Source organism: Artemia franciscana, chromosome 4, assembly GCF_032884065.1.
Source record: "Artemia franciscana chromosome 4, ASM3288406v1, whole genome shotgun sequence".
Taxonomy (NCBI): domain Eukaryota; kingdom Metazoa; phylum Arthropoda; class Branchiopoda; order Anostraca; family Artemiidae; genus Artemia; species Artemia franciscana.
Window position 1 is genome coordinate 49,237,376 of NC_088866.1, and position 26,881 is coordinate 49,264,256.

At 34.0% G+C, this 26,881-nt stretch overlaps 1 protein-coding gene across 7 annotated transcripts in view; it reads left to right on the top strand.

Annotated features, from left to right (window-relative positions):
- The window catches only part of LOC136026532 (rap guanine nucleotide exchange factor 4-like), a 788,659-nt gene that overhangs the window by 727,438 nt on the left and 34,340 nt on the right, over positions 1 to 26,881 (top strand). For all 7 annotated transcript variants that reach the window (XM_065703199.1, XM_065703201.1, XM_065703204.1 and 4 more), the window contains 4 exons: positions 2,937 to 3,083; positions 10,088 to 10,188; positions 19,534 to 19,659; positions 23,221 to 23,399. In XM_065703199.1, coding sequence (XP_065559271.1) covers positions 2,937 to 3,083; positions 10,088 to 10,188; positions 19,534 to 19,659; positions 23,221 to 23,399 — 553 coding nt within the window. The remainder of the gene's footprint in view (positions 1 to 2,936; positions 3,084 to 10,087; positions 10,189 to 19,533; positions 19,660 to 23,220; positions 23,400 to 26,881) is intronic.

Sequence of the window (26,881 nt, forward strand, 5' to 3'; positions counted from 1 at the left end):
GTCCTACTCCCTGTCTATACACCCCATCTTTCCTGCCTGAGTTAACAAATTCGATATGACCTGATTTTGTTTGTCCTACCCCTGGGATATGAGTTTCTGAAACTCCTAATATGTCCAGTTCGAATCGTCTGGATTCGTCAGTCAAAATGTCGATACGATAGTCATTTTTTAATGTTTTAACATTCCAAGTTCCAATTTTCATGTTCTTTAAATCATTAAAATTATTTTGGCCTTAGGAAAAACAATGATCCCGGATACCAGTGTAGGACAGGGATCACATATCTTCTCAAGTCCACAGGGATCACATATCTTCTCAAGTCCACACCGAAGCGCTTAAGCCGGCTTGGAACCAGACAGCAAGAAGTCCCTGGGACCTCCAGCATGAATGGAGGCTTTGCGCAATCCTGGGCCCATCTTGGTCACAACATGGTTTTCAGAACTTGGCGATCCTCTTCTATCCACAAGATTGGAAATCCTGCAGAGGCAGTCTCAAGCCTAATACCTGTGACTCATTATATATTCATGCTACAAATACTATGCTACTACGGTGAGAAAACCCATAGTAGATAAATTAGTTAGGAAGGGGTTTTTCAGCCCGAAAATGCCCGTCAAAACAGACCAAGCCCAGAAGAATTGTCCATTAATCAGATTCTCATATGAATGTTATGTCCTTTACTAGGTTATAACTTCCTCGAGGGGTGCCTTCAAGCGGGAAAAGAATTGACCGCAAGGTCCCCAGTCTTACAGGTACCCCGAAAGATTCGAGGCGGCCTTTTGCAGAGGTGGCTGTCTATAGATCTGGATTTTACGACCTGCCGCAGTTGTTCTCCTATAGAGGATCCACCCACGATGGTGTTCTGCGTCACCATGCAATTTAACCCCATTAGGGGAGTAGTTTTGTAAGTTAAGGGACTTATGGAGATGCCGATGGGTCCTGCTGAGTGTACATTTGAAGGGCCTTCTTCCCCCTCCACCTGTATGCATGACCCATGGCGAGGGTGCCCCGGTTTCTTTTACGGACCCTCAGGGTTCAAAGGTCATTTTCTGTCCTTTGTCTTCTGTTTTTGCAATTATTATTGTATAACAAGCTTTGAATTAAAACAATAATAATAATAGTGATAAAAAAATGACAAAAAGAGAGATTTAGCGAAGAACCAAGCTAAATAAAGTAAACGAATATTGTCTTTTAATGTTTCTCAACCCTCCCCCCATTTATAGTGATTATCATTTATGTCTCTGTATTGAAAAGGATGCCAAAAATTTAGATGGGGCTAGTTCATGCCAGGGTACAAAAATCAGAGATGCAGATACGATTCTATTCTGGAGGTTTTTTAAGTCTTGTTTGTTGACGGAAAGGGTTTTTCCACGGAGGATGACATTTTTTGGCCTACAACCTATCCAACAGCCATCAACCTTGAAGTTGTCTATGTTAAAATCAATGGAGATTAGATGAATCTGTTCTATCTTGCAAATTATTTTACCAATTTATCTGATTTTTTTTACGATATTTAAGATGGATCCATTGTTTTTATACCTCTTCGATAGATTTGAAGTTAAAACTTGTTCAGCTTAAAAAGAGCTGAAAAGATTAAATGAATTTTCTTCACGAGAGCTAATTCATTACCTTTACGAATAATAAAGAAAATTCATTAAATATCCTAGCAACCAGTAATCCCAATACAAGCTTAATAGCCGCTATGTGTAAGTAAGGTCAATACTCCAGAATGATCTTTTGCCAATGTTTTCTTTGGCCAGAGACAGAGAATAGTAACTGCTGTTGGTATGATTGGATCTTTATAGTCCACTGACAGAACTGCTCTCAAAAAATGCCTTTCACTGTGGGTGAGCCCCAGAATGGCCAGTCTCTTTGAAAAAACTCCTATTACTCTTGTCAAGGTAGCTGGCCTTTTATGTGATGCACGGGATTGTTTTACTTGATGGGAGTGAATCTGCCAGTGAAACATTGACCCAGACTGTAATACAAGTGAGCTTACTATCCTAGCTCAGTGTCGGAATCACCTTTGGAGTATGCCAATGGCATTAGGTGTAGGTCACAGCTTAGATACCAATACACAGTTATGAAAACCTGATTTATTTTTGGGACACAGTGCGCGGTAGCAATGCTAGCGGCTGGAGACAGGAACTGACAGCACAGCTTAGATACCAATATATTGGTATCTAAGCTGTGTTTGCAACAAAACAAAATTGAGTTCCTGCCTCTGGTGTTGTAGTACGATCTATGCGTCGGAGCACGGGCTTGGAGGAGGCGCCAAGTTCAGAGCTCTGTACCAAAAGCTTCTCATGGGCAAGATAGGAGTTTTCATAACTGTATTGGTATCTAAGCTGTAGTGTGCGTCCATGAAAGCTGTTCTCTTGTAGAAATAAATTAAAAAAACAATTTTTTTACTGAAAGTAAGGAGCGACATTAAAACTTAAAACGAAGAGAAATTATTCCGCATATGAAAGGGGCTACCCCTCTTCAATGCCCTGCTCTTTACGCTAAAGTTTATTATTGTTTTAAAAAGCAGAACTGTGACTAAGTCAAACTTTAGCGTAAAGAGCAGGACGTTGAGGAGGGGACACCCCCTTTCATATACGGAATAATTTTTGTTCGTTTTAAGTTTTAATGTCGCTCCTTGCTTTCAGTTTAAAAAAACTGGTTTTTTATTTAATTTCTGAACGTTTTTGAGTTAATGCAGGTTTTGATTTTGGCTCAACGCACATGACTAATTAAAACGAAATTTGCATATTAATTTTACTTTGGCTTACCCCTTAAGAGTACCAATATTCTATAGCGAATTCCTAGTATTTTTTGTCAAGATTCCTAGCCTAATTGTAGATTTTACATGGACTGCACTTATATTTTTTTTTATTAAGTCTGTTTTTCTATTTTTTACTATTTTGTTTATTTTAACAACGGTTTCAACTTTTTCCAGTTATATTTCGCGTATACTGCTCTGACCATACTTACTGTACGCTTCGACTGCCTATCTCGACGTCTGCAGAAGCAATTAAAAATTCAGCCTCGGATAAGCTTGGATTAAAGCATAGTGATTTAGTGCTGGGCGAAGTTAGGTCAACTGGTAAGTGAGAAAAGATTTATTTTCATACCTTTTTTCAAGTTTTCAATCATTCATCTGGCAATTTATATGAAGGAAGGTTAAAACTACTTGCTTCGATTTAATTCAGTTTAACATAATTTCGTTTTGATAATAATCTAATGCGCAGCATTTCTTATGATCCAATCCATCTAATGTATTTAGACTGTATATTTCAATTAATCAATTACATTTTTACGCAATTGAATTAATTTCTAAAAATTTCGATGAGTAAAACTTGTATCTTGAATATACAAACGATATAAAAGCTTCTACTGTTTTATAGGAATTGCCTTATATTTCTTTACTTTCTCACTAATAGTCTCTATCGGAAAAAGGATCATCAGTAATACATTGAAATTTTCAGAAAAGAACATTTAAAATTACATTCATAATTGGCCTCTAATATAATGTTTAATGACTCCTTTTTTCCTTTTTATTATTGATTTTTGTTTCCTGGGCTCCGTTTATATTTTCTTTGTGTTCTCCCTTTTAATGTTTGTTCTATTTACAGTTTATTAATTTAGATAGCCTTTGAATTTTCGTTTCTGTTGTCTTGAAAATTCTCTGTTATTGTTTTTTTCTTTCTTTTAGTGTTTGTCTATTTACAGTTTATTAATTTGGACATCTTTTGATTTTTTTTCTTTTGTCTTCAAAGCTGAAAAAGGTTTGAGGGCATTCAGTTTAAAGATGTATTCCTGTGTTTCCATTCTGCTATGTCGTTGCCGTAAAGATGTAAAAGTATAAAAGTAAAGGCGAAGGGTATTGTGCCTCAGAGTTGACTAAAGTTAAGATGAATAGAAAGATAAGTCTACAAATATTGGAAGCCCAATGACATTGGTCAATAGCACGGTAATAATACGAAAACAATAATTCTATCGCGCCTTCTAGGGTTATAGTTAAGGAAAGGTTCAGGTGGTTAGTCCACATTTTACCGGTGACTGATGAACTACCAAAGATTTAGACCAACATCCTACTGGGGTCGAACGAGAAGCAGATTATCACAAAGTGTGGTAAGGAGAATTCATAAATGAGGATTTAAAGGATATCAGGAGTTCAAAGGAGGTGGTAAAGAGTGAAGATTTGAATAAATTGGGGTGAAGGACTAGCGTGAATAGCTGTGTTGACCTTAGACGACTTGGTAGTGAATTGAATTTTTAGTGGTAGTGGTAGCAGTATTCTCCGGGCTTTCTTGGATTTTAATATAGTTAATTTTTATTTTTTTAATTCTTTTCGTTTTCATCCATGAACAATTCTCGATTCCTTCTTAACCTGTTACACTTTTGGAAGCGATTTTGATACCTCTTCTGCATTTTCAAGGAGTCGAAACGGGTTTATTCTAATATATTAGGTTAGAACTGGATTAGATGGCACTTGTAAGTAGATTAGATGGCACTTGTAACTTTTTTTTTAATTCTTCTCGTTTTCATCCACGAACAATTCTCGATTCCTTCATAACCTATTATACTTTTGGAAATGGATTTTGGTGCTTTCTCTGCATTTTAAAGCAGCCAAAATGGGATTATTCTAATATATTAGGGTAGAACTGGATTAGATGGCGCTTGTAACTGGGTTAGATGGCGCTTGTAACTTTTTTTTAACTTTTCTCGTTTTCATCCATGAACAATTCTCGATTCCCTCTTAACATATTACACTTTTGGAAACGATTTTGGTGCCTCCTCTGCACTTTTAAGGAGCCGAAACGGGATTATTCTAATATATTAGGTTAGAATTATTTACTGATTAAATAAAAAGAAACAAGTTTTTTAACTGAAAGTAAGGAGCAACATTAAAACTTAAAACGAACAGAAATTACTTTGTATATGAAAGGGGCTGCCTCCTCGTCAACGCCCCGCTCTTTAGGCTAATGTTTGACTCTATGTCTTAACTCTAATTTTTAAAACAGTCCAAAACTTTAGCGTAAAGAGCGGGGCGTTGATGAGGAGGCAGCCCCTTTCACATAAAAAGTAATTTCTGTTCGTTTTAAGTATTAATGTTGCTCCTTACTTTCATTTAAGAAAACTTGTTTTTTTTTATTAAATTTCTGAACGTTTTTGAATCAATGCATGTTTTGATTTTGGCTCTCAGCAGATGAATCATTAAAACGAAATTTGCATATTTATTTATTTGGCTAAATGTCTTCCTCATAATTTTTGATCGAATGATTTTGAGAAAAAAAGGAGCGGGGGAGGAGGCCTAGTTGCCCTCCGAATTTTTGGTGACTTAAAAAGGCAACTACAACTTTTAATTTTTTACGAATGTTTTTATTAGTAAAAGATATACGTAACTTACAAATTAGCTTACGTAAGAAACTTCTGTATTCTCATGTTCTTATTAAGTATATGGGGGGGGGGTTCACCCCCTCGTCAGTACCTTGCTCTTTACACTAAAGCTTAAATTTTGTCCTAATTTCTTAAGAATGACCCTTGAATCACAAAAGCCGTAAAATAAATAGTTGAAATTATTAAAAATACTTTAGCGTAAAGAGCGAGGTATTAGGAGGAGGTGAGCCCCTCATATGCGTAATAGTTTCTGTTCGTTTTGTTATAATGCTGTTCCTTACTTTCAGTTGAAAAAGCTTTTTCATATTTATTTCTTCATTTTTTTTTTTAATAATGCTAGAAAATCCTGCGCTCCCTTCATGGAAATTTTCTTCCCCCATGACAAATTCCTCCATGGAAAGTTCCACCAACACATCTCCCTCTTCTCGACCCATCCCCCAAACCACAAAATCCCCCTGAAAACATCTATACACTTCCCAATCACCATTACTATAGGTAAGCACTGGTCAAAGTTTGTAACTTGTAGCCCCTCCCGCAGGGACTGTGGGGGAGTAAGTCGTCCCCAAAGACAAAGTTATAAGGTTTCTCGACTACGCTGAATAAAATGGCCATCTAATTAATAAAATTTATTGATAGAATTTTGATCCGGTGGCTTTGGGAATATAATTAGTATGGGAGGGGGCCTAGGTGCCCTCCAATTTGTTGGTCACTTAAAAAGGGCACTAGAATTTTTCATTTCCATTAGAACAAGCCCTCTTACAAGATTTTAGGACCACTGGGTCGATACGATTGCCCCTGGAAAAAAAAACAAATAAACACGCATCCGTGATCTGCCTTATGGCAAAAAATACAAATTCCACATTTAGTAGATAGGAGCTTGAAACTTCTACACTAGGGTTCTCTGATGTGCTGAATCTGATGGTGTGATTTTTTTTTAAGATTCTGTGACTTTTAAGGGTTGTTTCCCCCTATTTCCTAAAATAAGGCAAATTTTCTCAGGCTCGTAACTTTTGATGGCTAAGACTAAACTTAATGAAACTAATATATTTAAAATCAACCTAGAAATGCGATTCTTTTGATATAGCTATTGGTATCAAAATCCCATTTTTAGAGTTTTGGTTACTATTTAGCCAGGTTGCTCCTTACTACAGTTAGTTACAACGAACTGTTCGATAATTAAATAAAAAAACTAATTTTTAGCTGAAAGTAAGGAGCGATATTAAAACTTAAAACGAACATAAATTACTTCGCATATGAAAGGGGCTGCTTCCTCCTTAATTCCTCGCTCTTTAAGCTAAAGTTTGACTCTTTCTCTTAACTCTGCTTTTTAAAACAGTAAAAAACTTTAGCGTAAAGAGCGGGGCGTTGATGAGGAAGCAGGCCCTTTCATATACGAAGTAATTTCTGTTCGTTTTAAGTTTTAATGTCACTCCTTACTTTCAGCTAAAAAAAACTAGTTTTTTTTTTTATTTAATTTCTGGACGTTTTTGAATTAATGCATGTTTTGATCTTGGCTCTCCGCACATAAATAATTAAAAAAAAATTGCATATTAATTAATTGCAATTAATCGGAAGATTTTGAGAAAAAAGAAGCGAAGGAGGAGGCCTAGTTGCCCTCCAAGTTTTTGATTACTTAAAAAAAGCAACTAGAACTTTTGATTTTTTACAAACGTTTTCATTGGTAAAAGATATACGTAAATTAAAAATTAACTTACGTAACAAACTTCTATATTCATATGTTTTTATTTCGTATATGAGGGGGTTCAACCGTTGTCAATACTTCGCTCTTTACACTAAAGCTTAGATTGTGTCTCAATTCCTTAAGCATGACCTCTGAATCACAAAGGCCGTAGAATAAATAGTTGAAATTACCAAAAATACTTTAGCGGAAAGAGTAAGGTGTAACGAGGAGGTAAACCCCTCATATGCGTAATAATTTTTGTTCGTTTTAAGTTTTAATGCTTTCCCTTACTTTCAGTAGAAAAAAAACTTTTCATATTTATTTTTTGATTGTTTTTTTCAAATAAAGCTAGAAAATCCTGCGCCCCCTTCATTGAAATTTTCTTTTACCATGAGAAGTCTCTCCATGGAAATATCCTCCCACGTAACCCCACCCTCCTCAACTCTCCCCTAAACCAAAAAAATCCCCCTGAAAACGTCTGTACACTTCTCAGTAACCATTACTATATGTCAACACAGGTCAAAGTTATCAACTTGCAGCCCCTCCCACTGGGACTGCGGGGGAGTAAGTCGTCCCTAAAGACATAGTTATTAGGTTTTTCGACTATGGTGAATAAAATGGCTATCTCAAAATTTTGATCTGGTGACTTTGAGAAAGAATGAGCGTGGGAGGGGGCCTAGGTGCCCTCCAATTTTCTTGGTCACTTAAAAAAGGCACTAGAACTTTTCATTTCCGTTAGAATGAGCCCTCTTGCAAAATTCTAGGACCACTCAGTCGATACGATCACCCCTGGAAAAAAAACAAAAAAACAAACAAACAAGAAAACAAATAAACACGCATCCGTGATCTGTCTTCTGGCAAAAAATGCGAAATTCCACTTTTTTGTAGATAGGAGCTTGAAACTTCTACAATAATGTTCTCTGATACGCTGAATCTGATGGTGTGACTTTCGTTAAGATTGTATGACCTTTAGGGGGTGTTTCCCCCTATTTTCTAAACTGAGGCAAATTTTCTCAGGCTTGTAACTTTTGATGGGTATAACTGATCTTGATGAAACTTGTATATTTAAAATCAGCATTTAACTGCGATTCTTTTGATGTAACTTTTGGTATCAAAATTCCCTTTTTTAGAGTTTCGGTTACTATTGAGCCGGGTTGCTCCTTGCTACAGTTCGTTACCACGAACTGTTTGAAAATTAAGAGAAAATAAAGACTCATATCTTGTAAATTGAGATTGCGGAATTTGCCATTGCAAAAAAAAAACTCCGAGAAGGTAAATAAAATTTCCAAGGTAATAAAGTAAAATACTTTAAGGAAGGTAAGTAACTATTTTCGTAAGCAAAAGATAACAAAGTATAATATGGAGTACGAAATGAAATACCCAGCCCGACATTCAAAATTCCAAGGACTGTGAAAACGGAATCTTATCTTTTTAATTGATTAAGTGGAACTTACACAACCATACTTAAAGAAATTTTCAACTAATTTCGGAGGTTCGAGAAATGATGTTGCAGCGCCATTTATTTTGAATTGTGTTTCTAATTTAGTGGATTTTTTTAAAAATTAGCCACATGGTAAAGATGAATTCTATAATTGTTTAGTTCATTCAGGTTTTTTGCAATGTGTTAATATTTGTGATTTGGTAAAATTTATTATATTTAGTTTACCTGTTGCTAAAAAGAGGGATATATTAATAGGATAAGTTTGTTTTGGTGTTACTTGGTTGTTTTACATTTCCTGTTGTTTTTTTTTCTTTCATAGGCATGTATTTTGGGGGTGATACCTGACACGGGGATGCCATGGATATTCTGTGGTAGCCACAACACTTGGCTGGGTAGAGAATTTAAAGTGGCGAAACCCAATAGGCCAGTGTATTCTCCTGATGAGCCCTTGTGTTGGGTTGTTGCCTCTGAATTATTTGTCTTTATTATTTTTTCTATTGTTTGGTAAATGACGCCTTATACTTATTGACGACATGACTGCCTGTCCATGGATTATTCTTTATGGTTGATTGTGTATGGCTATGCTGTTTGACCTATGTGATTGTATGGATGAGTAGGGTTAAGGCCTCATCCAAGTGCTGGTCTATATTAATCACTAATTTAGGAAAACAGTCTTCCTTTTCTCCTTCTGTCTGTCTCTTTTTTTTTTTTTGTGTGTTTGTGCTGTTGCATTGGTGATTTCTCTTTTCATGATATATATATATATATATATATATATATATATATATATATATATATATATATATATATATATATATATATATATATATATATATTCGAAAATATGGGGAAAAATCAGGAATACAATTTTAAACGAAAACTTGTTTTGTATGTAGCTACAGAGTTTTTCCGCAGTGGGCACCAAATAAAAAAAAGAAACATGGATAAAAAGTAAGCGAAAATCAAGTTAAAAACTCATTACAATCAGCTTAAGAAACTGTAGTTGTCTCTGGGAATCAACTAATTGAAATTAAATTAAAATTAAAATTAAAGTTCTAATTTTTCACGGATGAAAAGCATTGTCAGATTTAGCTAATTAGTTTCATTTTTTTATTTTCAAGACTCAACGTGCCAACACTTACAAAAACATGAAACTGAATTAAAAATGTCATAATGTCAAAACAAACAAAATAAAAATTTTATAAGATCATTCATTATGAATTGACCTAAGATCAACCCATGCGGAAAAAAATCTTTTTACTTTGATGTCCTTGGTATTTTTTCCAAGTGTTTTTTACAAATAAAGTGGAACCTTCATCAATTACACTTTAGGAACTCTATTTGCTAGATAACTTGATTTTCTTTTCCATTCTGAATAATCTGAGCAATCTGAACTTCAGTCTTTGAATTCTTCGTTAGCCCAAATGAGATTATTCCGCTGTAGCTATTTTACTGCCTCATTATGCTTGTCTAAATGTTCCCCAAAACTTTCCTTACTTTTAAGTGTCTAAAAACTGACAGGAAATCGTTGTCAGGGGTAACACCAATTTTTCTCTCTTTTCTTATAATTCATCCTTTTTTGTAGGAGAGAAAATTATTATTCCCAACTCCGATATAGCTATCCCTACTGGCTTAAGTATAAACGGACGACTTTTCATATCCCCGAGAGAACATATTGATGCAATGGTATGTAATTCTTTGTATTTTTTTAATTAACTTTATTTGTATATATATTCTATTTCGTATTTCCTACTTTATGTTTAACATATTGATGCAATGGTTTGTAATTCTTTGTATTTTTTACATCACATTTTTTAGTTTACATGTTATTCTTATTTTTTATCTAATATTTATTGTTTTATAATAAATGTACAGATGCAATGATTTGTAATTCTATATATTTTTTTTTGCTGCTTAATGGCTTCTGGGCCTTTTATTTTTACGACCGCCCATCTGAGCCTATCAAATTACCCCTCCCTGGAAGGGTATTAGTAATGAAGAGAAGAAGCTCTGCCAGTAGTTCCAGTTTATATAATTCAGGGAGTGGAAGAAGTTTTTTCTTTTTTTTAATGAAGAGGTTACAGCTTTCTTACATTTGCTAGTGAAGAGGCAGAAAAGTTATTTTCAAGTTTATGAGGTCAATTGCCTCTTTTCATACTCCCTTTAATTGGTCTCTCTAACCTACACTCACATTCCAAAATGCTAAAATAGCATAAATAGTCATTATTGTCATAAATATAATTTGTTGTCACAACTGTCATAAATTACTCAATAGTCTTCAGGCTAATCTATTTTTTACCATCATCCCTATAAGCCCATCAAAATACCCCTCGCCCTGTGGCATTGACATTGGAGTGGGAAACCTTTACAAGTAGCACCAATTCTCCAAAGTGAGTTACAAACAGAAGTAGTTTTTAAAAATCTGGGGAGAGGGGAGATTCGGTGTTCTTTTTTTTTCAATGAATGGACAAAAACGACATTTTTTCATTCAATATATATAGTAATATAAATTGTCCAAAAAAAAATTGATTTCTACCGAAAACGTTTGGGCTAGGTAAGATTAACATCTGATAGTGCTTGAAATTCCAGAGATGGTGAATTTGGATGACGTTAAACTTCAGAGTTAAGAGTGAAGCTTTCAATAAAATGGTACAGAGAAAGGTTTTACGTAGCCATGTTGACCTCAGATGGCTATTGTGTTTTAGTGAGTTGCTAACAGTAGTAGTAGTAGCTACTGGAGCCACAAACTTGACAAATCGTTATAATACACCATTTATTCTGAAACTTGTCCTTAAAAGTCTATTTAAAAAGTAAACACTTCGTGGTCTACCAGGATTGTTTTTATATTGTACATTTGGTAAAAAAAAATCTTTTATTTCCAGATCATTTTGCGTTAAATAAATAGATAAAGCTGCTACAAATAGGAACGGCAGGGCTGAATATCGATTTAATGCAGAATAAAAGTCATTCATCGCATCTAAAATGTAGGGAGATATATGACCCTGTGTTTGCTCCCTTGATTAGGTCCATGAGTCTAGCAAAGACATGGTTTGATGTAAAGTTTAATGCTAGAATATTTTACTCGTTAAGATAGCCAGAGCATCTTAAGTTAAGTAAGACTTAAAATCTGCAGTTTAAACTGCAGATTTGCTATTTTAACCTCATATTAGAAATGTTCCAAAAAAATGAAGTCCAAAAAGACCAAAAAAATGAAACTGTGTAACACTCTAAAAAAATATTATCGTGCAATATATTTAGAATTTTTTCTATTATTGCATTTTTCATCTCCACTGATTGTCTTTTTTTCTTAGTTATCAATTTTAATATTCATTAAAGATAAATGAAATTGAAAAGACGAATTTGAACTCTTAGTGTTATGTCTAACCTTAATGTCATAATTGCTTATTATGGAAAATGAAATTCCCCGGCAGAAAAGACAAATCATGTAAACCTCTATTATCTGAGGATTATTTTTTCGTGCTTGTCTTTCGGCCGAGCATTATTCCCAAAGGAAATAAAATCTCTTCAAAAGTAGAATTTCAGAAAGTTTAATTAAAGACAAAACTCCCGTTTCTTCCCCAAATTTGTTTCTCAATTTTACTATGTTATACACAGAAATCAACGTTGCATGGATCCAACAGTTAATTATTAATAAGCAGGGATTTTAAATAGGGTTTACGCTTCCCTTTAAAAAATCTCCAATTGAACTTGGGTGTACTTCCTCAGCTATAGTTCAATTTAAAATATTCTCAACAAACTTCTTCTTCTTCTTGAGAGTCACCTTCAATCTAAGTTCCAAGTTAGGATTTGTAAAAAAAAGCCTATCAATTGGTTTAATTTTATCTCCACATAAATTGAACCTATAAAAATTGGACAAAGACCAAATACTTCGAACAGTTCTAGTAAATAGCCAAAGAGGTTGTAAGACCTCCTTTGCTGAGCTAATTAATTTCTCTTTGAATCCATAAAAATCAACTTAGACATGCTTGACAAAAACGGCCTACATGGAGTAGTTATAATAAATAGCCTGCAAGGTCTTATGGTCGTTTGGCGAGATACCCCAGACTAGTGTAGACAGATCTGCTGTTTGATACACCTCTTTGCCTACAAGAATTAGATCAGAAAATGTGGACAAAGACTATATATCTAAAAATGTATACCATTCAGTCTCAAAGTTGTAAGGCTAGGTTACAAGACACCCAGGGTTAGTCTGGGAGGAGGGTAATAAAACGACTTTACCTTTTATCTAATCATTTGTGGAAAAAGCTCCGGGAAATTCAGGAAAACCTAAGATTTCAAGGGGACCGACACAGAGGCTTCCACTGTGCATTTTTCCCGGTGTACTATGCATACCGAGACAATACGAAGGAAAATATCCCAATTTAAATTGACAATTTCTGTTGAATGTTAATAGTTTTCGAGATTAGGTTGCTTTCTCACGTAAAAACAATTTCTATTTTTTAGTTGAATTATCAATCTAAAAACTAAATAAATTAAAATAGAAAATAACAACAGTTGTCATGACTATTTTTGACTATTTATTTCATTTATTGTTTTGTATTTATTCACGCTGTCATATCTTCTTTAGGTATTATAAAACTTTGTGCGATACTCTATTTACAAAAAAATCTTATCACATAGGGAAGTAAAAAAAAAAACTTTTGAAAAAGGAGGATAAAAAAACAAATTAAAGAGAAAATACACAACAGTTGCAGTCTTATTCAAGCTACTTTATTCCTTTTTTCATTATTTTTTTTTTGTTCAAAATCTTACACGGTGTCATATTTTTTTTAGGTATAATAAATCCGTTTCTAAAATATGTTATTCCAATTGACACGATTGTGTCAGATAGATTATGTTTAACAAAAACAGTTTACTGTCTAAATCTGTGAACTCATACCAATTTTATCGTCTCAAAAAAAAAAAAAAAATGCTTAGATCGATTCCGTTGATTTTTGAATTTAAATCAACTTGGTGGAAGTGACGAAAAACTTGAGAGCCATGGCTAATTAGACGAAAGCAAAGAAAGCATCCAACAGAATTTCCTAGTCCACACAAGATTGATGGTTAATATTAGTATTTATTTTGAAACTTCATTTAACCAAGTTTATACACTTAATGTTTCCTAAAAGTATGTACAATGATGTCCAATCGTGCATCAGCTATTATGAAGAACAAAAGTATTCTTATCAAAATTAATGAAGTTAAAGGTGTTTCCTAGGGAAGTAAGAAAAACCTGCTGAAAAAGGTAAAAAAAAATTAAAAGAGAAAATATTCTTTTTCGATCAAAACTTTTTCATGGCACAATACTTTCATTGGACATAATGAATCCTTGTCCGACTTTCTTCTTGTGAAAGTTAAATAAGTCAAATTTGTTGCCTAGACAATTAAGAAAAAACTTGTCGAAAAAGTTTAGTGAAACGGCTTTGTTAGTTACATCAACTTTTTTTCAAGAAAGTTTTGTCGTTGAAAGTTAACTCACGAAAGGCTTTACCAAAGTTTATAAATGAGCTGTGTATTTATGATAAATAGGATACCATCTTCTTTTATTTATGTAATACCCTCTATGCTAGACATTGCTAATTAGCGTTAACGCTAGGCCAGCCAAGTTCTTTTCTCAAAATCTAAACTGTTGTGTTTGGATTTGCTCGATGTTTTCCATAGAAATGGCCTAAAGATTGTAGGACTTTCTAGGACTGTCTAGGACTGGTTTCTAGCTCTATAAAGAGAGGAAGATCAAGATGGCTAGGACACTCTCTGCGGATGAAGGATGACAAATTCCCAAAGACATTCCTTGTCGGCCAACCACCTTGGGTCAAACCAAAAGCAGGTAGTTGGATAAAGGGATGGGGGAATGTCGTAAGGAAAGATTAAAGAGAAATGTAAAATTCTTGGGAAGGTGTAAAAAGGGAGGCTTTGAATAGAATGTAAATGTGTCGGCCTCTGGCGGCTTCATGCTGTAGTGAATAGCTAGTACATCAGTAGTAAGCTATTGTGTGTCTTTATAGCTATGTGTTACAAACAAATAGGTAAAAATATTTTCGGTTCTTCGGCATCGCGGTTTGAGCTTCTAAAGAAGCGCCATCTAAAGAAGCTTCTTTAGATCTAAAGATGAGTCTGCAGTCTGCTCATTTTACTGCCCGAAAAGTTTATAGGTTTCTGAAAACGGAATGTTGATTGCTTACGTCTGTGCTTAGGATAATTAATAATGTATGTGACTAAATTGTGTGGGCCATCTGTGGAATCTTGTTTTGCACAGACCCTAGTGTAGGCTTTCACTGATCGGAAAAACACGAATCAAAAACTTTTTTCACTTTTTCACTAACTTAAAACTGTAAGAAAGGATCGATTTGGCTCAATAGTAACCGAAACTTTAAGTAACAGAGTCTTGATAACAATAGATATATAAAAAGAATTTAAGTTTGATTCTTATTCAAAAAATATTAAATTCATCAAGTTTAATCTTACCCGTCAAATTTACAAGCCTGAGAAAATTTACCCAATTTTTGAACAAGAAGGAAACGCTCCCAAAACATGAGGAGCTTAGATCCAACTCCTAAAGAACGACTCTTGAGACACAAGGACCGTTTAAATAGAATAACTAATGTTTTTAAAAATGCTTAATAACTTTAGCATGAAAAGAAGGTTATTAAGGAGGAGGCAGTCACCTCATATACGGAATAATTTCTGTTCATTTTAAGTTTTAATGCTGCTCCTTACTTTTAGTTGAAAAAACTCGTTTTTTAATTTAATAATAATATAAGTTCGAATATATTGGCATAACATCCAAAAGCCTTTATCAACGAAAATAAAGCAAACAGACTAAGAAAACGTAAAAAACAGTAAAAAAGCAAAGCAAGACACAAATGATAAAAAAGCTAACATCTCAATAATGTTCAATATGATAATGTTGACCCTAGAATAGCAACAAATCAAACGAAAACAGGACAAATTAGGTTGTTTCTCTTGTCTGTTACAATGCAATTGAGCAACAGTAGGAATATACTTGGTGGTTTGACAACCACCCAGCGATTGGTTTGAAAACTATTATTATACGATAAGCAAAAATACGATAAGCACTTTTTTGATAGTCGTGAAAAACATTTGTGGACCAAATAATAAAAAAAAAGATATTTAATTTGATATTTGAAGAAAAACAGAAATTCAAAAAAAATTTAGGGCTTCAAGGGAGACTCCCGTCCTTGCGCTTTCTTGCCTTGAATGAAGATTTAAGGAGTAAATAAATAGAAAAAAAAAATCTGTCTAGGGGCTTACCACCCGAAAGAAAAAAATAACCAATAGCCGCTTTTTGATAACTCAGAGATTTGCTGAGCTACACAAATCCCAGCCAACGTGACCAGGTGATATTTGCTTTTCATCGTCCAATTATAGCCTACTCAGCTCATACTGCAGTTACAGAAAAGACTAAAATTACACCTTTTCATTAAGAACAGTCCCGTAGCCAAAGGCTACGCTTTTGTCCGACTTAAGGTCACATCTGTAATTTTCCCACTTCTTGGACCAAAGACAAAATTGGCATTTTTTAAAAAGCACTTGCTTTACCGATCGATTTTTTGACACTATGTTAAATTTGTTGGGCTACACAAATCACAGAGAGCGCTTGTTTTACCGAGTGATTTTTTGACGCTATGTTAAATTTGTTGGGCTACACGTATCACAGAGAGCGCTTGTTTTACCGAGCAATTTTTTGACGTCATGTTAAATTTGTTGGGCTACACAAATCACAGAGAGCGCTTGTTTTACCGAGCGATTTTTTGACGCTATGTTAAATTTTTTGGGCTACACGTATCACAGAGAGCGCTTGTTTTACCGAGCGATTTTTTGACTCTATGTTAAATTTGTTGGGCTACACAAATCACAGAGAGCGCTTGTTTTACCGAGCGATTTTTTGACGTCATGTTAAATTTGTTGGGCTACACAAATCACAGAGAGCACTTGTTTTACCGAGCGATTTTTTGAAGTCATGTTAAATTTGTTGGGCTACACAAATAATGACGTAAATAAAGTAAACCTACGCATAATAATAGATACCTTCACTTCAAATCTAACCATCCTCCACAGGTTAAAAGAGGTGTGGTAATATCTATTGTGGATAGAGTACTTAATATCTGTTCAGAGCCGTATGTTAAAAAAAGAATTAAATTTTATTACAGACATACTTTTTGGCAACGGGTACCCAATTTCTCTCATAAATACTGTTATTGCTCAAAGATTAAAGATACATTCTTCTGAAACCTTAAATCCCACACCAGTAAATGATTCAAATAAACCCACAAGCACGATTTACCTACCTTATATTCCGAAAATTACTTCAAAACTGAAAAAAGTTTGTTTAAAGAACAATTTACGTGTTGTATTCACAAGCAATTTAAGTATAATGAATCTTGTCAATTCTGGTAAGGATGAAACCCCAATTACTCGTCTACGAGGGGTGTATCAAATACCATGTAGTTGTGGAAATTGTTACATTGGTCGAACCCACCAAAATTTAGGAACAAGATTGCAGCAACACAAAGAAAGTATTGAAAAAGCATTAAAATATAAAAATAACTCCATATCTTTCGATTCAGCTCTAAGTAATCATATTTTTGAAAATCCAGACCATTATGTTCTATTTGACGAAACAATTCTAATTAGCAATGACCTAGGGATCAAACAAACTGTCCGTGAGGCAATCGAAATCAAACGAAACTTAAATAATAACACATCCCTAAATAGAGACTTGGGTGAATACACAATCAACCCTATGTACACAAAATTAATTATAGAAAATAATCTAATTCAAAATAAAACAAAAATAGGAACGAACAAAAACAAGCCCAATATCAAAAGAACTATGAGATTAGCTGCAGAGAAGGCAAATATCGCAATAAGAAATCATTCCAATTTTTAATAAATACAGTTAGTGAAATGAATGAACCTTTTTATCTTGCAAAATGTTAGCTTTTATCAGACAGTCTTGGCTGAACTTTTCGTTAAGAAGTAATGATGCCAAGGCTATTTTTAAAAAAAAGATGGATTTTTAACGGAGAATTTTTATTGTAAGTGTTTTATTGTTTTTTATTTTTTCTTTGCTGAAGACGGCCCTTAGATATAGGGCCGAAATATTCAAATAGGTTTTGTTGATTCACTGTCTTGGGAAAAAAGTCCTCATTATTCTCGCTTTTGTTGTTATGGGCTACACAAATCACAGGGAGCGCTTGTTTTACCGAGCGATTCTTTGATGTCATGTTAAATTTGTTGGGCAACGCAAATCACAGCCAACGTAGTAGTGACTTTGTAGATGGTGAAAATTCGAGGAACAGATCTTGAATCGAAATTGATCTAAAAAATCTAACAAATAACAAAAAAGAGGAATTTCAGTAGGTTTTATAATGAGAAAATCATTAATTACGTATCAAAAGTCAAAGAGTCTAGCTGAGAGTGAAATATGACTTTTTAGTGTTTTAATCTTTATGTAATACCTACTGTAAAAATCTGAATTCCTTTTGCGCAATGTGAGATATAACCAGTGGTATACTTCGGAGACTATGCCCCCTAGATTGCTTCCTCCCTTTTAAAAATTCATTTTGAGGCACATTTTCATTGAAAAAAACCTTTTTGGTATTTTTATTGAAAAAAATGAAAAAAAGGCACATTTTTTCCTCCAAGAGATGTTGAAAAGTATGTTTTGCCCCTCCCCCTTCTAATTTTTGTGAATTTAATCTGCTGGATATTGCTATAGGTTTTTTTTGTGTCCTGATTCCAGAAATTGACTGAATTTCAACCTTAAATGTAGCTAAGACATTATAATGATTACCAATTTTTCACGAAATTACTACTTTTTAATATGACAGTTCACTTCATTTTCTGTTTCTTCTGTATTAAAAAAAAAAAATATATTAAAAACAACATCATAAATCCTCCTTCCAATGCATTAAAAATTTTGTTTAAAATATATCACTCTTCTATTTTTTTTTCAAGCTCTTTTTTCTCATCAAACTTGTTATTTTTTATTATTCTATGCTTCTAAAATTTTCTAGATTTTATTAATTACATTAATTTTATTTATTAATTCTAGATTTATTACAATGAATTTTAAAGAGGGAACATTATTATGGAGAAATTCCTCTGAATCCTCTGTTATTCCTGTGATTCCTGTATCTGAAACCTCTAGTCTTCTTGTAATTGTTTTATCTGATTAAATAAAAAAAAAACAAGTTTTGTTTAACGGAAAGTAAGGAGCAACATTAAAACTTAAAACGAACAGAAATTACTTCGTATATGAAAGGAGATGCTTCCTCATCAACGCCCCGCTCTTTACGCTGAAGTTTGACTCTTTTTCTTAACTCTCCTTTTTAAAACACTAAAAAATTGTCCGTTTTTTAGAGTTTTGGTTACTATTGCGCCGGGTCGCTCCTTACTACAGTTCGTTATCACGAACTGTTTGATTCCTCTGTTATTCCTGTATCTAATTCCTTTATCTGATTCCTCTGTTATTCCTGCATCTGATTCCTCTGCTATTCTTCTTATTCCTGTATGTGATTCCTCTGTTATTCCTGCATCTGATTCCTCTGTTATTCCTGTTTTTCCTGTATCTTATTCCTCTGAGAGAGGATAACAAGCTCTTTTAAAATCGTCGGCTCTTTTTTCCTTCTTTTTTTTTGTCCGACTATTCAAACATGTCAGCATTTTATAAATTTGTGATTCTTCAATTCTCTGAATTTAAAAAAAAAGTCGGTAAAATAAATAAACAAGAATAAAACTGGAATAACAGGTATTCATAAAATATATATTTAAAGAAAATAAAGAATAAAAATAAATCGTTAAAAAAGAATAGATAGTTTTCATAAAGTTGATAGCTTTCCATTTTTTTTTCAAATTTTTACCTGATAAAATTGTCTTAGCACTTCCATACTTATGAAATTATCCGAACTTATACAAAATAAAGGTAAACGAAACCAATAAATAAAAATAAAACTAATATCCATTATAAAGAATCCTTATAAATTTGCTCTTTTTTCTATGCAGACTCCGTTACCTGATCAAGAAGGTCCGTCAGATGGCACTGGGTCGGAGTTGGAGATGTTCAGTACTAGGGAACTTGCTTATTTTATCACTCTCGCCGACTGGGAACACTTTAATGCAGTTCATGAGGTAAGTCCTTACCAACAAAGGCCAAGACTATTAATGAAGGCTTATTTGATCGAAATGATATGAGCACTGATCACAAGTTTAACATTGAATAATAATTGCTATTTTAATTTCACTAGTACCTTTGCTGATTTTCTCACCTCCACCTGGCCTTCGACCCACACCGATAAATGCCTTGGGCTTTCGGCTCTCACAAATACAGCTTAACACGGCCCTCCTCCACTTACTTTGCGCGTGACTGTTGGCAGCCTTGGCTTCCGACCCTGGAACATATGTTATCATGATTTCTTTCGCTTGGGTGATTCTTTGGTCTTCAGTCTGCAAAAGTCACCTTGACTGTGCTATAATGTACTTATTTAAAAGTGTACACCTACCTGTTGCTAACCAATATAATGAAACTTGATGAGAAAAGCACAACTATATATTTTTCTGCTCCAATAATCTTGTATAATAGCATAATAATCTTGAATATCTTGTATAATATTGTGAGATACCTATGCTTAATATTCAGTACTCCCCATAGTCACACATGTATATACATGAAAAAGCATAAATTTATTTATATTTATATTTTATGTATATGCTATACTATTGTGTATAGTTAATGCCCCTGTCGTATATATAGTATACATATGAATTATTTATGCTGTATATTTATAAAACAAATGTTATGAATGATACAAATTTCCTCTTGATATTAACATTGCACTCGTACTACAAACGAAGAAAATTTGAATAGCATGAATTGTGTTTTAATATCCTTTTCTTCTAATTAATTCATTCAGGAGTAGCGTCTCTTAATACTATCCCTTTTCCAAGACTCATCATACGGATGGGAAAACAGTAGTTCCAATCCTACATTTTTCTGAATTCAATAATTAAGCTTTAACTATTCACTTTCATTGATCAATCATAAAGATTGCGCTTGAAACAAACTAGCTAATTAGCTACTAATTATTTAATTCGGTTTTCTATTTATTATGTAAGCAGGAAAACCAACTTCACATTTTTGGACGATAGCCAAGTGTAGGCAAGGCTATTACCTTTTTAATTTATTGGTAACTTGTTGAGTAGTCGGTAATTTGTTGGTAATATTTTTACCTAGTCAATTTCTGCCATTTTTGACCTTTTTCGGTCAATCTTTAGACTACTGAAACCCCCAATACTGATACCCTATCCCAATACTGATACCCTGCCCGAGATACCCTGAAGATGCCCAAGGCTTGTGCTGGCATCAAGGATGATTTCCAGGGCTGATACACTGAAACCTCAATATTGATATTTCCAGCTAAACCTGATGTTCCCCTAGAAATCTTGAAGGGTGTTCTTTTATACATGCCAAAGTAACCAATGCCAAAGTCTTATAAAGCCTGACGTGTTTTGATGTGTTTGTTATTCCAGCTTTTATGAGAAACATAACTTGTTCATACTTGTCATCGCCAGAGTAGTTGGTTCTTATGTGTTTGTTGTTCCAGCTTTTGTGAGAAATGTAACTTGTTCATACTTGTCATCGCAATATTGTTGTCACAATTTACCTGAAGGATGTTCTTTTATATATGAAAAGGAACCAATGCCGAAGTCTGATAAAGCCAGATGTGTTTTGATGTGTTTGTAGTTCCAGCTTTTGTGAGAAATGTAACTTGTTCATACATGTCATCGCAATATTGTTGTCACAATTTACCTGAAGGCTGTTCTTTTATATATGCCAAAGTAACCAATGCCAAAGTCTTATAAAGCCTGACGTGTTTTGATGTGTTTGTTATTCCCGCTTTTATGAGAAACGTAACTTGTTCATACTTGTCATCGCCAGAGTAGTTGGTTCTTATGTGTTTGTTGTTCCAGCTTTTGTGAGAAATGTAACTTTTTCATACTTGTCATCGCAATATTGTTGTCAGAACTTACCTGAAGGATGTTCTTTTATATATGCCAAAGTAACCAATGCCAAAGTCTTATAAAGCATGACGTGTTTTGATGTGTTTGTTATTCCAGCTTTTATGAGAAACGTAACTTGTTCATACTTGTCATGGCCAGAGTAGTTGGTTCTTGTGTGTTTGTTGTTCCAGCTTTTGTGAGAAATGTAACCTGTTCATACTTGTCATCGCAAAATTGTTGTCACAATTTACCTGAAGGCTGTTCTTTTACATATGCCAAAGTAACCAATGCCAAAGTCTTATAAAGCCTGATGTGTTTTGATGTGTTTGTTATTCCAGCTTTTATGAGAAAGGTAACTTGTTCATACTTGTCATCGCCAGAGTAGTTGGTTCTTATGTGTTTGTTGTTCCAGCTTTTGTGAGAAATGTAACTTGTTCATACTTGTCATCGCAATATTGTTGTCATAATTTACCTGAAGGCTGTTCTTTTATATATGCCAAAGTAACCAATGCCAAAGTCTTATAAAGCATGACGTGTTTTGATGTGTTTGTTATTCCAGCTTTTATGAGAAATATAACTTGTTCATGCTTGTCATCGCCAGAGTAGTTGGTTCTTATGTGTTTGTTGTTCCAGCTTTTGTGAGAAATGTAACCTGTTCATACTTGTCATCGCAATATTGTTGTCACAATTTACCTGAAGGCTGTTCGTTTACATATGCCAAAGTAACCAATGCCAAAGTCTTATAAAGCCTGATGTGTTTTGATGTGTTTGTCATTCCAGCTTTTATGAGAAACGTACCTTGTTCATACTTGTCATCACTAGAGTAGTTGGTTCTTGTGTGTTTGTTGTTCTAGCTTTTGTGAGAAATGTAACCTTTTCATACTTGTCATCGCAATATTGTTGTCACAATTTACCTGAAGGGTGTTCTTTTATATATGACTAAGTAACCAATGCCAAAGTCTGATAAAACCAGATGTGTTTTGGTGTGTTTGTTGTTCCAGCTTTTATGAGAAATGTAACTTGTTCTTACTTGTCATCGCAATATTGTTGTCACAAATTACACTTGTATTGCAGAAAATATTCATCAACTGAAAACAAATCAGTTTCAATATTTTGATCCTACACTTGGGAGTCTAATCACAGAGAAACTGAGGGACTATGAGTAAGAAATCTTGCGACTTAAAAACTTCCATTCTTCCTACTGGTTAAAATTTGTCTCTGGGTAACCAATCAGAAGAATTCAACTTTTAATCCATTTTATTCGTTTAAAACTTAACAAACTAGAATTTAGACCAATAAGAAAAGTAAACACTTTTTTCTCCTTGATCTAATTCTCCAACTGTGACTTACTTTAATATTGGATCCTCGGTATGATTCCACTGCTTAATAATACTTAAGGTATAATTCAAAATATGACACAGTTATTGCAAAATCTGATGCAATCCAAAACATAATATAATTTTACTAAGTAGTGTCTAAGGAATTTATTGACAATATTTGGGCTCTAAGATAAAGGGGCTCTAAGATATAAGATCACATACATCCATTTTTAATATTTTTTATTTTTCAAATACATTTTTATTTTAGCCAAATTTTTAATTTAGTTGAATTTTAAATATATATTTTAAAATAATAATTCAAATTTTACAATAGATTTGCCATTTTTCACAATTTTGTGATTTTCAATTTCAGTATGAATTGCTGCATCACGTATGTCGTGATGTGAAACCAAAGAGGATAAAATCAAATTTGGACATTTTCTTAAGGAGATTCAACGAGCTTCAGTTTTGGATCGTCACTGAAATATGCCTGGCTGGGACTTTAGGAAGAAGGGTCACATTGCTCAGGAAATTTATTAAACTAGCAGCATAGTAAGTGCATTCTATTTCTTAAGAACCTCAAATGTTGAACTTACAGATATAAAGTTCAACAAAATCAACAAAAAATTTCCAAAGTAATTTTTGGTTCAGTCCGAAATATTATTTTGAGAATATGATCAAGGTTCTAATTATACGATCCAAGACATATCAAATATGGATAGAGGTGTAACCCTGAAAAATGTTAGCTTTTATCACACAGTCTTGGCTGAACTTTTCGTTAAGAAGTAATGATGCCAAGGCTATTAAAAAAAAAGGATTTTTAACTGAGAACTTTTATTGTAAGTGTTTTATTGTTTTTTATTTTCTTTGCTGAAGACGGGCCTTAGATATAGGGCCGAAATATTCAAATAGGTTATGTTGGTTCACTGTCTTGGGAAAAAAAGTCCTCGTTATTCTCTCTTTTGTTGTTGTCTTAATGACTTTAAATAAGTATGCTTGTGTTACAAATAAAGCCCATGGCCCTCACCTTCCTCAGGTGACCGTACTTTGAATAAAAAAAAGGTAGAACAATGTATATTTCAGTCTAATTTGTCATAATGTCTCATAATACGGGCCCTCAAAATTACTTCTAAGAGGCTCCCGCAAAATTTCTAACCGTGAGCTTTTGCTGACAAATTTTGTTTTAGGGTTGGTTATATGACCAGTGAAGAGATGAACCGATTCTCTGGTAAATGTAGTTAAATGCTGCTATAATTGCTATCTATCAGACTAATTACTAGCTAAAAACCAGTTAAATTTAAAAATCACCCAATTAAAGGAGCATGCTGTTGAAAAATGAAAAATCAGACATTTTAATGGGACATTTTTATTAATATGGTTTAAAAAAAAAAAATTAAGAGAAACAAGATGAAACCTCTATACATATTGGCCTAATGCATTATATATGCCGCTAGATTACATTTAGCGGCACGCGGCAGGCTTATCTACATAAGGATTCTTATAATTTATAATAATATATTATTTTATAAATTATATGATATATAAAACTTATGATTATAATTTATATATGGATTCATATAATTTAATAAGAGCCTCAATTTTCGCTTTTACAAATTACTGAAATGAAAGCTTCCTTATATTGCAAAATATTTTGTTACAATTTTAACGTAATTTTATTTTATTGCTATTTAATTGTAATTTAATTATTGTAATGTAGATTGGATCTAGAAACTTCTACGGTAGGGCTCGCTGATATAATGAATCCAATAAAGCTATTTTTGCTACACCGCTTGCTTTTTTGGGGGTGTTTGCAACAGGTTGTAACACCCCTGAAATGCGTTGCTTTAGCACTGCGCGCCCCAGAAACATGTATCCAAGGTGCTAATTTTTAACTGCATAAAATTTATGGATATGCAACATATGTATATACAACGGATATGTGCTAATTTTTAACTGTGTAAAACTTGTGGATATACAATAATCTTCGCTGTTCCATTATCTGTGCATATAAATAGATTGTCCGGTTTACCGACTGCTGAGCATACAACATATAATTATCCATTTCCATCACCTGACCTGAAAATATTTCAGCAGAGTGATCGTTTTGCAATCGGACACGGATATTTATTGTTAATTATAATGTCTTTACGTGTACCCGTAAATTAGAATTTTCCAGGCACTCATTTCGTCCGCAGGTGTCGATCGAGGAATAACAGGTAATGTTTGCCTGAAATCTCCCGCGAGTAATATTAATGTGCTGGCAAGGGGTTGGAATTTCCTCACAAATCTTGCAATGATCGGTCATGAGCCTTGAGCGAATTTTTATGTGCTATTGTGCAGTCGTCTCAAACAATAAGTTTGCATCTCTGCAATACTTTACCCATCCCAGATGATTTGGAAATGTTGCACGTTCGAGTTTCTGTAGATTGCGTATTCAGAGGCAATTTCAAATCGGAATGAGCAGTTCTCCTACCAGGCAGCAACGTTGTGGCTATTCCGGACGACGCAAGGGCCAACGCTATGTCATTTTTGGATCGAACTGATGTCAGAATCAATCTTATTAGAAACATTTTGCCAGTACCTCCAGGTGCATACAAGAAGAAGATTTATCCAGCTTGGTTATTGACACAAATCTGATCATAAATGCCTTTTTGTTCAGACTTTAGCTTAGAAATATTTGTTATTAAATACGACAATAGATCAATTGTGTTGTAACTTTGTTCACGATCCAGTCCTACACATGTAGAAACAGCAGGAGTACGATTAGGTGAAGGCACTCCCAAATGCTTGAGAAGTTCATTTGCCATAGATAAGCACAAATCTTCAATCATAACTAAAGTGAACATATAAATTTCTGTTGTAAAATTCAAGGTCATATCTGACCTCTCTAACTGTATTCGGTGGAGTATATTCTTGGCCATTTGTGATTTGTATTTCTCCCATAACTCTGTAGGAGATGAAGCAGCGCAAGTTGTCAATATGATTCTAAATAATGCACGAATTTGACTTGGAGTTGACGTTTCGCAGGCGTCATTAATGCAGTTATCCCAGTGTTGGTCATTCTCAAATTAATTCAGAGCTTGGTATGCACTACGGTAAGTGTCATGTATAGTACCGTTTACAGTTCTCAAATACTCAAAGGACGAACCCTTTTGGCATTAACTCTTTGAGCAACTTCCTTGGCTGCTTCTTCTGCCATTGTAGGACTTATACTAAAATTTCTCGCACGGTGACCCTCGCACGGTAATTTCTCGGTAATTTCACGATAATTTCTCGCATGGTAATTTCTCGCACGGTAAATTTCTCGCACGGTAAGTTTTATGTATAGTACCGTTTATTCAAATACTCATAGGACGTCGGACCCGATATATTAACCAAAAGTAGGCGGCAAAAGAAGCATCCATCAGATTCATTCAGATTGGGGTGAATGGTGTACAGAATACAGCAGTTGTTTTTTTTTTTTTTTTTTTTGAAAAAAAAAATCATTTTGACATAACACGAAGAAAGTAGTTAACGTTGTAGGCGGTGGATTCAAGGCTTTTTGTTGCACGCTGGATTCTGAAAAATGAAAACATTGACCATTCTGCAAATGCTCCGCTAAGTGAACAACAGCTGGACTTTGTTGATGTATCAGAAATGAAAGAATTCGCCACACAGCTTCATTACTTATGTATCTCCCAGCCTGATATTGTTCGACTTCATCGATATCACTAATTTCGGACTGCAAGCCAAAACTGCCATGTCGCTACCTTTGTTGACTTATTTATATGTATATATATATGCACTTGATCGCCTTTATGGAATTACAATATTCTACGTTTATGTGCGCATTGTATGCTTTCGATAATAAAGGTGGATATGGAACGACCCACTGGCTATCTACTTTGATGTAACGGTTACGCGAATTTATGATTGCTGATTTTCCGCCATCTTTGGTTGACCTTCTTCTATATAAAGGATATCCATCATTGCCAGTAATTGTGCTAGGTACTAAGATTCGAGGATATTGCTTTGCGCACCTTCCTCTGTCCATG